At 36.2% G+C, this 12159-nt stretch overlaps 1 protein-coding gene across 8 annotated transcripts in view; it reads right to left on the reverse strand.

The window, feature by feature from the left end:
- Positions 1 to 537: 537 nt before the first annotated feature.
- The window catches only part of pcmtd1 (protein-L-isoaspartate (D-aspartate) O-methyltransferase domain containing 1), a 101803-nt gene continuing 90181 nt past the window's right edge, over positions 538 to 12159 (reverse strand). For all 8 annotated transcript variants that reach the window (XM_028803513.2, XM_028803506.2, XM_028803507.2 and 5 more), the window contains 4 exons: positions 11901 to 12003; positions 9978 to 10149; positions 3682 to 3805; positions 538 to 2758 (listed from right to left, as the gene is read on the reverse strand). In XM_028803513.2, the coding sequence (XP_028659346.2) occupies positions 2388 to 2758; positions 3682 to 3805; positions 9978 to 10149; positions 11901 to 12003 (770 nt within the window). In that variant the 3' untranslated portion in view covers positions 538 to 2387. The remainder of the gene's footprint in view (positions 2759 to 3681; positions 3806 to 9977; positions 10150 to 11900; positions 12004 to 12159) is intronic.

A 12159-nucleotide genomic window follows, 5' to 3' on the forward strand; every position in this document is an offset into this window, starting at 1 on the left:
AAGATTAAACGCTCTGATTTGTAAATTAAATCAAACATACGCATCGATACCAAAAAGAGAGAATGAACGGAATTTTACAGCATACTGCGTGCAAACAGCAGGTGCAGAAGTTGGTAATCAACATCCAGGCTGGCACCTTACCAAAAGCATCTACAAACCACTGCAACTGTAATATTCATCCAGCATTAAAAACATGTCATAATATCATGAATAGATTATAGAAAAAGGTTCAGTTCTACACAGAGAAGAAAATCAATGATTAAATTAGTAACGTTAGCCCCAGACACCCCCCACCCCGACAATTTAATTTTCCTTACTTCTCAGTGTGAAATTATCTTTCTACTATTCGACACAGCACCACTAATACTGATATTTAGCACAAACAGTTTTGTACATCTTTGCATTCAGATGATCCAAAGAAGTCACATCTGAGATGTGCAAGGTGGCACATGGGAGGTTATTTCCAACAAAATTTGTGTTAATGTACAAGTCTGATACATTTCAGCTTTTAGAACAAAAAACAAAAAGACATAAAAATTGAGTCTATAATTTTATTGCAAAACTTTTTTCAGATAATATATGCAGAAGGAAAAATTTTGTAGCTCTTTTAAAGGAATTCTTACATAGGAACCAGTTATCTATCATTTTTTAAACAAAGTAACACATTTTCAGCACAAAGGAAACACCATACCTTATTTTTATATTTAAATGATCCAAAAAGTTACAAGTTTCTATGAAAATACATCTATTGCTTATTCAATTAGCATATTTACGACCAAAAACCCAACAGTGCAGAAAATATTCACGGTTTTCTGTACTGAAGGAAAAAAATAATAATAAGGAAAAAGCAAATTGGAATTGTCATTAACATTAAACATTCTAGAGACACAGTTGACATGCCAATGCTATGGATCAAGATGAGTCCCATGCCGTACAAAATGAGGCAATTCAGGGTGATTACTCCAGTAGACCCACATTTCCAATGTTGATTTTTTGGCTTCAATTATTTTTAAGCAGGATATGGTGCCGTATGCCCTGCCGCAACGCAATACGGAAAAACAAAATTTAACATTTAGAAAAAGTATGTATCTTTTTATGAGCCTCTGAGCTGTACGTTACAGGCAAGAAAAATAAAGGCATCATTGAAGATCTCGGAAAATGGTACATCCAGTGTTCTTCAGCTTCTCTGGACTCAAAGTCCAAGGCAATATAACAAATGCTCCCATAATCCTGTTAAAGTGGCGAAAGTTGAAGCTATCGTGTTGCGAATACTGTTAATTGTCACTGAAGGAAATTCGTAAGTTACAAAACACAAGGATCCTATTATAAAATTTCTCATGACCAGCTCCTCTTTTCAGGATATTTTGAGAATTCCTTTTCTATTGGCATAATATGAACACATTTTTAAAAAAAGGGTGCAAATGTGTGAGAAATCAATGCACACAAGAAAAATGCTGGTTTTTGATAGAGGAGAACTGCACTGTCATAAAGTTGACTTTGTTTTGATTTCAATGGACAAAAAAACTGTCACATGCTACTCCCATTATACACTTCTATGTCAACTATTCTTGATTTGACTTTCAACCTATATTTAAGGAATGTAAAAAAGCATCCCTGCAAACCTCCAGGCAATTTCAAACCATGTCTCACCTCATGAAATAATATTACTGCAAACATTCCAAATCATACCTACAGTATGTTCCACCAGACAGCAATGTGACCTGCGAGCCGCAGTGTTTACTCCTTAGAACGAAACCTTTATTGTCACTTGTCTGGGGGTGATCAAGCAAAGCATGCTCTTTGAAAGGTCCCACAGTTCTACACATCCATTAGTTTCATTTTAGACTTTGAAAATGATACTGTAATTGATGAACTATTGTGGCTCTGAAGGAAACAGCATTAAAAGTGTTAGGCGATACTTACGTTTCAGCAAATAAAGTGCATTTGCTCCTTAAATCTGCAAAGGCCAAAAACACACTTAATTGAATACAAAATCTCAAACAGTGAAATGCTTAAACAAGTCTTGCTCAAAAAACCTTAAACTTTTAACTTGCTTCAACGATACAGTTTAATTAAGAACAGTGTGAGTTTTTGATGAGACACAAACAGAAGTCCTTGTTCACTAGTCATTGAACATTAAGCGAGTTAATTTCATTTCCGAAAAAGAAAACATCACTTGGGGTTCTAGTCAAATCTTTCCATAGATAAATGACAGTTAATAGCAAATCCTAGATGATGTGTGCTTCTAAGAAAACCTCTTTTAAGAACCCTTAACAGAGCACCCCATATACCAGAACACCATCTGAATTACTCTAAATTGCTACATTAAAAATATGAGTGAAATATTTCAGTAGGCGAGCTTTTAAAGAAACTGTCTGTCCTGCACGTCACTTCTCTCTGTAGTATGTCAAGTATGCTTTTAGTGATTCAGGCAAAGGCAAGTTCATGATTTTTTCACGCAGAAGGTTTCTGGGAGGCTCTTCTTGCTTCAGGCACTCATTGCTGTCTTTTTCTTCCTCCTCTTTAAAATCTTCATCCATGCGTTCATCCTCTTCACTATCCATAGACTGCTGGATTAGCTGATTGCCAACAAAAACATAAGTGTTGAATCGATGCCGTCGACATCTCCTGCGTTTACGTTTCTGGGGGGTTTTCTGTGAAGTACCTTTAACCCAAGACTCATCATTAATGAAGTTTCTAAGGGTACGCCGAATATAAATACGGCACAAGTCCTGAAGGCTTCTAACAGCTACTGGGGCTGTGGAAGGAATATAATAAAGCCAGTTAAGATATACAGTTTTACTCATAAGTGCACATAGCCCTGACAGAATCTGTAAAATGTTAACCCATTTTTGGAAAATATGCATGATGTCACAAAACACTATCCTCTTATTCAGTGATTTTGGACAGGCCAAGTTATTCATCAAGACAGAATTGTGTTTGTCCTTTAGTAATCAAAATGATAACCGAAACCACACAGACTGCCCCGATCAAAAGTGTATAATACCCTCAAATACTGGCCTGATAATATACACTCAACCTTGACACACAAAGGATGAGACGGCTATCAAGGGTAAGTATTCACACCTCTGCCTTGTTTATTTGGAATTAAGAGTCTGTGTATAAAAAGTCAATGAGTTTTATAGCTCTTGAGGAATCTTTGCAAATTTTATCCAGGGCTCTACTGACTTTGCTGGTTACCAAAGTATGGAGAAACCAAAATAACTGCCAAAGGATCTGCAAGATATAGTCGTTCAACTAAGAGCACTACATAAAAATATGAAACAAAAGCGTAAATATTGTGGCACCACAATGACACAGTCATCATTACAAATTCACTCCTAATACAGTATGTGTGTTTCGCATTCATTATACATATCTGACAATGATACAGAAATCTGCTAAGCACTTCTACAAAAATGGTGATATGTAATGCACTAAGTCACAAATATTTTGGGAAAAAAAGAGGTAATAAAATGGAATGTAGTTATATCACAGTATATTGAACATAGTCGGAAAGGTCTTTAAAAACATAAAACTTCCATTTTACAAAAACATAATTCCATTTTACCTCCTGTCAGCATCAGTGTGATGTAAAACTCGCACTGGCTGAGGGAAAGACTGCCTTTAAATCAGAAAAACCAGCTTCAGTATACGGAAAGAAACAAATAAATTACTTACGCAATCTGACTGTATCTGTTTTGCTTCTGTCAGTTCGGTTAGGCTGCACAAGAGGGGCAAATGACACCGCAAGGATATTTTTGGTTTCCCATGTGCTCTGTCCTGTTCTTGTTATCTGGGTCAACTGAACAAAAAGAAACCAATACCAAAACTGTCATTACAAAAAACAACGTTTTACACATACCACAACATTCTCTGAAAAGTAAACTACAGTGATGAAGTTGTGAATACCAGAGTGGGTCCTCCAAACTTAAAATAAAAAAATCATCAAAAACTGATGTGTTTTTTACCACAAGTCTACATTCAACTGCTTAATCTGTATCGATTATACACAAAATGAAAGAGCAGTCTATTATTTTTATCTTATAATGTTAAATAGCAAACAACTTTACTGAAACAAGAGCAATTGAGAAGGAATACGATTTTAAAAAGAACTGCCGAGTTGAAGAGGACTAAACACTAATATCGCCCCTAAATTCAATTAAATGAAGTAAAAGGTGTAAAAACTACTACACTTATTAGAACAGATTTACCTTAACTAACATACCAGAGTTTTAAAGAGTCTTCTCAAATTAAAGACAGATCCTAAATGTCATGAGTGGCACCATTTTCACAGTTTCACTCACCTGCTTTTCAAAACACAAGGTAAACTACCACAGTTATACTAATAACATGGTGTAATGGTTATATAGTGATTGTCATTCTTGCATTTCATAATAGATAAGTACTAATTACCTTAAGGTAAATAAGGAGAAAAAAATCTCAGTTGTTGATGAAAACGGAAATAATGAGGGTCTTAGAAATAAATTTGATCCTTTAGCATTAAAAGTCAAGGCAGAAGTAAAGATATTAGCCGTAATCATGGACTCTGACCAAAACTTTAAATTGCACATTAATCATATTAGTAGGAATGCATTTTTCCACATAAGGAACAGTGCAAAAGTTAGACCTCTTACAAAATTGCAGGATGTGAGAAATCAATTCACACCTTTGTTTTTTGTTGATTCAATTACTGTAATGCACTACTAATTGGATTACCTAAGAAGGATATCAATTGCTGTTAGTTCAAAATGCAGCAGCAAAAATCAAACTGAAAAAGAAAATCTGAGCATACTGTATCTCACTAGTCTTAGCATCATTACATGTGTTTCCAATGTCCTTAAGAATTGACTTTAAAATACTACTAATGGTGTATAAAGGTGTAGATAATATTGCTCTTCCTATATTTTGAAGTGCCCGTTCCCCTACATTCCAAGTCACAATCTTAGATTGTCTAATGGTAGTCTGCTTATCATTCCAAGAACTAATTATAATGAAATTGCTGAGGCAGTATTTTGCTGATCTGGAATACTTTACCAAAAAAGATATGCCACCCTAACACTATAAATCATTTTTTTAAAAATCCTAAAAAAAAGACTTTCTTAATCTGGATCTTACACATCTGCATTTCAGATCTATTCCTAATAAACTACATATACATAGATCTGTTATACTCTTTAATGAATCTGCAATCATTATTAATCCCTACTTTTCTCTGCTTTCTTTTCAATTTTTTTCTGTGGTGGTGTTTTGCGCCTTTATCACCTGACTGAAGGCAGGTACCCCAACTTTTCACAAGACCTGCTATGTCGAATCCTCTAACAAAAAGCCTAAAAAACAATAAGAACTCACTTAAGAACATATATGATACATAGAATTCCCAGTGGGGATTGAGCAGTCTGTTGGCCTGGAACCCCTGCAGATTTTTCCAGGTAATCTCTATATTTTTTTTCCTTTCCTCCCCAGCCACCTGACCTTATCATCGGACTCATCCTTAGAGACTTCAAATTGATCTATAAATATGGCTCTAATTATAGATCTATTTTATCTTAGTGTGTACTGCTTTATTTTTTGCATGTTATTTATTGGGTGGTACGGTGGTATAGTGGTAGTGCTGCTGCCTCACAGTAAAGAAAACAGGGTTCCTGTCCCAGCTCCTCCCTGCATGGGTTTCCTCTGGGTGCTTCACTTTCCTCCCACTGTCCAAAGACATGCAGGTGAAGGTGAATTGTCAACTCTAAACTGGCCTTAGTGTGAGTTATGTTCACCCTGCAATGGATAGGTGCCCTGTCCAAGGTTTGTTCCTACTTTGCATTCCATGCTAGCTGGAATATGATCCAGATCTACCCCAATGTGACTGTTGTAATGTTTTCTTTGATATCTTGTAAACACTCTTAAGGTACATGCAATGAATGAAAATGTGCTATAGAAATAAATGCTGTTGTTATCCTATTGCTCATTAGAAGACAGGAAAAATAGTTGAATATCCCCAGCCCTTTCAGTGTTAATAGTAACCACAGCATAGAGAGGTGTGTACATTGCAACAGGTACACATATCGTAAACGTAGAAAGGACGGTCCTTTGGTGTGTGTGTGTGTGTGTGTGAACTATTAACATTTGAATCTGATGATTGCATATAGTGCGGAACAGACCTCTCTGTACTATTCTTTCCTCTGCATTTACTGGAGTACAAAAGAAACAGTACCATGCACCCAAAAGTGGACACTGGCAAGATCAAAAAAAAACAAAAAAAAAAAAAAAACACAGTCACTGATTACAAGCAGAAGAAGGCATGCAAATGAATATGAATAATGTTGCATCCGTGCCCCAATGTTTTACGAAATGTACTATACAGGTCATAAAATGAATAATTCCAAATATCATATATACCTATGTCTCTGTTTTTTTTTGTCAGAGCGGCTTTGACAACATGGACCATAAAGTGCATACTAATTCAGCGTGAGCAGGAACACTCAAGAAAACTGAATAAAAAAATCAAGTGACAGACAGACAGACGGATAGATAGAGTCAGCAATTCTTACCGCTACACCACAGAAGCTGTTGTATCATCCTTGAACCTTTTGTGAAAGTGTTTATTTGATCTTTGGACTTCAAGCTTCACACATTATATAGTTTATGTGTACATTTTGTCATTTATTACTAAAATATGAAAAACGTTTCTGTTTTAACAATGTGTTTACACAGATTATTGTAGAACACACATGAAATGCATGTGTTCCAAATAACAATCTATAGTGCATCCAGAAAGTATTCACAGCGTATCACTTTTTCCATATTTTGTTATGTTTTGTTTTGTTACAGCCTTATTCCAAAATGGATTAAATTCATTTTTTTCCTCAGAATTCTACACACAACACCCCATAATGACAACATGAAAAAAGTTTACTTGAGGTTTTTGTAAATTTATTAAAAATAAAAAAATTGAGAAAGCACATGTACATAAGTATTCACAGCCTTTGCCATGAAGCTCAAAATTGAGCATCCTGTTTCCCCTGATCATCCTTGAGATGTTTCTGCAGCTTAATTGGAGTCCACCTGTGGTAAATTCAGTTGATTGGACATGATTTGGAAAGGCACACACCTGTCTATATCAGGTCCCACAGTTGACAGTTCATGTCAGAGCACAAACCAAGCATGAAGTCAAAGGAATTGTCTGTAGACCTCCGTGACAGGATTGTCTCAAGACACAAATCTGGGGAAGGTTACAGAAAAATTTCTGCTGCATTGAAAGTCCCAATGAGCACAGTGGCATCCATCATCCATAAGTGTAAGAAGTTCGAAACCACCAGGACTCTTCCTAGAGTTGGCCGGCCATCTAAACTGAGCGATCGAGGGAGAAGGGCCTTAGTCAGGGAGGTGACCAAGAACCCGATAGTCACTCTGTCAGAGCTCCAGAGGTCCTCTGTGGAGAGAGGAGAACCTTCCAGAAGGACAACCATCTCTGCAGCAATCCACCAATCAGGCCTGTATGGTAGAGTGGCCAGATGGAAGCCACTCCTTAGTAAAAGGCACATGGCAGCCCGCCTGGAGTTTGCCAAAAGGCACCTGAAGGACTCTCAGACCATGAGAAAGAAAATTCTCTGGTCTGATGAGACAAAGATTGAACTCTTTGGTGTGAATGCCAGGCGTCACGTCTGGAGGAAACCAGGCACCGTTCATCACCAGGCCAATACCATCCCTACAGTGAAGCATGGTGGTGGCAGCATCATGCTGTGGGGATGTTTTTCAGCGGCAGGGACTGGGAGACTAGTCAGGATAAAGGGAAAGATGACTGCAGCAATGTACAGAGACATCCTGGATGAAAACCTGCTCCAGAGCGCTCTTGACCTCAGACTGGGGCGACGGTTCATCTTTCAGCACGACAACAACCCTAAGCACACAGCCAAGATATCAAAGGAGTGGCTTCAGGACAATTCTGTGAATGTCCTTGAGTGGCCCAGCCAGAGCCCAGACTTGAATCCAATTGAACATCTCTGGAGAGATCTTAAAATGGCTGTGCACCAACGCTTCCCAACCAACCTGATGGAGCTTGAGAGGTGCTGCAAAGAGGAATGGGCGAAACTGGCCAAGGATAGGTGTGCCAAGCTTGTGGCATCATATTCAAAAAGACTTGAGGCTGTAATTGCTGCCAAAGGTGCATCGACAAAGTATTGAGCAAAGGCTGTGAATACTTATGTACATGTGATTTCTCAGTTTTTTTATTTTTAATAAATTTGCAAAAAAGTCAAGTAAACTTTTTTCACGTTGTCATTATGGGGTGTTGTGTGTAGAATTCTGAGGGAAAAAATGAATTTAATCCATTTTGGAATAAGGCTGTAACATAACGAAATGTGGAAAAAGTGATGCGCTGTGAATACTTTCCGGATGCACTGTATTATTTCCACTCTAAAACTCCAGCACTTCACTCCCAGATAATCAAGGCATGAGCTGGGAGAACATTGTGCACATTCTTCGGCAGTGGGGGGATGGATTAGCAGGCTGCTTGCTGCTTGTCTTTATCGGCACATTTATAGGTGAAAAGACACTGACAGAGGGGTGCGAAGGGATTTAAGGTGGGCCGGATTTACGAGTTTTTTGTAGGTTCTGGTAATTCTAGTGTTCAATGAAAGTATCAAGAAGACAGCAAAATGGATATGAGTGGAGAGGATTTAATTATAGGTCACCTGACAAATAACTACCGTCTTTTTCTGAAAATAAGACATCCCCCGAAAATAAGCCCTATCGAGATTTTCGGAACTTTTTGTAATATAAGCCCTCCCCCGAAAATAAGCCCTAGTTAAAATAATGTGAAAAAAAGAATTCGTTAAAAAATGCTGTTGATTTGTTAAGTATGTTTAGCTTCCCTAATACTCGTATTTCAGAGAAATGTTTGAAATAAAATATTCCGAGAAATTCATTGTTTACCTCTACAGTTCGTTTCAAATTAATTCTTGGAATTTATCTTAAAAATACAACATAAGGCAGCATGAATACATAAATATTGTGTCCGCTCTGCTCTGCTGTGTTGTACTGCGTCGCGCGTATCGCAGAGTATGGTCGAATGAGGTGGGGAGGGGGTGGAGGGGGGCATGCATATGTGGAATGCGACGGAACGCGTCGTTGGCGCACACTATAAATAATTGTTCGTTAAGGCAGCAGTCTACATTGAGCGACAGTGCAGATACAATGTTTGTTCATTTCAGTCTTGTAAGTCTGATTATTTCCTCATACGTAATTTTATTTTTTATAAAGTGAATAATTTTTAACCGCAGTTAAAATGAGTACAAAACGAAAGAGCTATTCCGTCGAGTACAAAAAGGGAATTGTGGAAGACTCCAGGGGTGTAAATCTTGATTTATGACGATGTTCCAGAAGAAGATGACATGACTGTAATTGAATAAATTTTAATTTCTGTATTCTGTGTAAAATAAATAAATATTAAATAAAAATATATAAATATACTTTTATTTTTGTCCTCCCCCGAAAATAAGCCCTAGTGCGTATTTTGGACCAAAAAAGAAAGTAAGACAGTGTCTTATTTTCGGAAAAAGACGGTACATCTTTTTTTGCTAAGTAGCAGATTAGATTACAACACAGATAATAAGAGAATACATTGTAAAACAGCAGCTTTCAAGTATAAAAGTAATCATGGACTAAAAGCATTAAACAGCACAGAAATCTCTGTATAAATCTCAGTTCCACTACTTATTTAAATAAAATGGAAGTGTAAAAAAATCTTTGATCTATTTTATTTAAAATAATTGCTGATCTGACAAAAAGCGCTCTGAACTGTATGGCACATTGCATTTAATGGCGTAACTACTAACTTTGTAGCAACTACTGATATAAATCTTTATAATAACAACTAAATAAATTATGTAGAAGACTGCAGAAGAACAACTCATATTTAAAGTGTAGCAGTAGTACTAACCACATCAGGAAATATATATGATAATCTTATTACACAAAGAACATACCTGATCCTCTATGGGCATTACAAGAATGCCTCCGACCTTAAGTAGTATTTTCATGTAATTTTCATGATCTTTTTGGACTCCGGCGCCACAGTATATTCGATCGTATTGATGACTATCTGATGAAATCTCCAGGCAATTACCAACTACAAAACTCGGCTCGCAGAACTCAAACCTGAAAAGAATAATTTTTGGTCAATCAAACCAAAAGATAGTAAATATTAAAGATTTCACGTGGTACACAAAAATTACATGATGAGTATCATTATTTCAGGTATGACAATGTGGAAGTATGAGGGGGTGCAATGAATGGAAACTTTATCAAGACAACTTCCAGAAAGCTGGTAGAGTACAAGTAAAACCCTCTACAACAACATTTTCATTTCAAATAAAAAATAATTTTCATTGGACACTTCATTTTTCAGGTGGAACTCATGACAAACACCCATGATTTTTTTAAACTATTCAGAAACTTAAGAACAGTACTATATGTAGCTAATAATGCCTATAATATAATAATATCAGGTTTGAGTTATTTAGACACTGTCTTAATTTATAAAAAATTAATAGTAACAGAAGAAAAATAATTAATACACTTCTTTGATGATCTTTATATGCCAAATTCAACATATATTACATTAAAACCGGTTTCATGAGTCTTATTAAAGTGTTAAAAAATGTGCATCAATAACCAGTCATTTTACATGATAATTACTGTAAGAAATAAATGGGAACTGTTCTAAATCTACTCTATTGCAACCGTGGCTTACCTGGCTAAAGGAGATTTGAGCTAGTCTGACCGACTGATAGTCTGACTGAGTTATTCAGGATATAGTGGGGTTTTTTTTTTGGTAGAATTAAAATATTGAATAAATGATCAAAACATCAAGAAATGCGTGCCAGTCTGGGTGCTGCAGAACAGGTTAGTTACATCTAAATCGCACCTTGTATTGATATTGTTGATGTTATGTAGTTGTGTTATGTTAGCTTTGTGTGACTTACTGGAAACCAATGTTTCTGTTAATATTTGGTTTAAAGTAAACAGTAAATGGAAAAAAAAAAAAACAAACTTGTAAAGCCTTGTTAAAGTGGTATGGTACTGAATGGTGGTCTGGTTAACATACACTCTGAAAAAGTTGCAATTCTACAAATATCCAGACCAGGAATAGTGTGGAATTCGGACAAAAATCCAACACATTTAGGCAGGTGGTTTGTGTATTTCTTGTGGATTGTGATGATCTATTAATTTCATTATAGCTAATGCTTTATCTTGTTTTGGGTGCGTCTTTTCTGTGGGCGGAGTGGTGGCTCTGAGGCTAGAAATCTGCACTGGCAATCGGAAGGTTGCCGGTTCGAATCCCGTAAATGCCAATAGGGGCTCTGCTCTGTTGGGCCCTTGACCAAGGCCCTTAACCTGCAATTGCTGAGCGCTTTGAGTAGTGAGAAAAGTGTTATATAAATGCAAAAAATTATTTTCAAAGAGCCAATAGAAAAACAGTACTTCTGATGCGGAAGAAATTAGTCTTTTTATGCAACTTTCATGTAAGGAAGAGCTTAGTATCAATTTAGTTTCAAACTTCCTAGGATTATTACAAAAGTAATCATGTAAAAGTAACTGTTTACAACTTTAACACAATAAAAGTGGTAGAATTAGGTAGAAAGTTTAAAGAGAGACTGTTTTTGGGTTGTATTAAATAACATTGTTTTATTAATGGGGCAAAGAATTAGAAAGATTACAAATAGTCAGTCACAATACCAATTTTTAAAATCTGTTGGCTGAAATTGCAAAGCAAATTGATTAAAGAGACTAATTAAGAAATTGAAACAAATATTTAGGCTTTACAGAAGATCATATTAAACTAAAGCAGAGTTAATTACACAAAAAAACAGAATTAACATGGAATTATTCTTATATCTTAAACTTACTTATCAAATGTGTCACTATTTTTAATGAAGTCGTCCAATTTCTCCCTGGCATATTCTACCACATCTGTATGCAGTTCAACACCATGGTTAACGCCAAATGGACCTAAAAGCAAAAACACATAAGTGGAGTAACTTTTAAATGAACAAACTAGCTTGAAACTAAAAATGCATAGTTTAATATGCCAAATTTAGTGATATATCTACAACTGTGCATTTTGATGCCCCTACTGCCATGGATGAACATGTGATTTTCTACAAC

The sequence above is a fragment of the Erpetoichthys calabaricus genome, chromosome 6, assembly GCF_900747795.2.
Source record: "Erpetoichthys calabaricus chromosome 6, fErpCal1.3, whole genome shotgun sequence".
NCBI classification, from domain to species: Eukaryota; Metazoa; Chordata; class Cladistia; order Polypteriformes; family Polypteridae; genus Erpetoichthys; species Erpetoichthys calabaricus.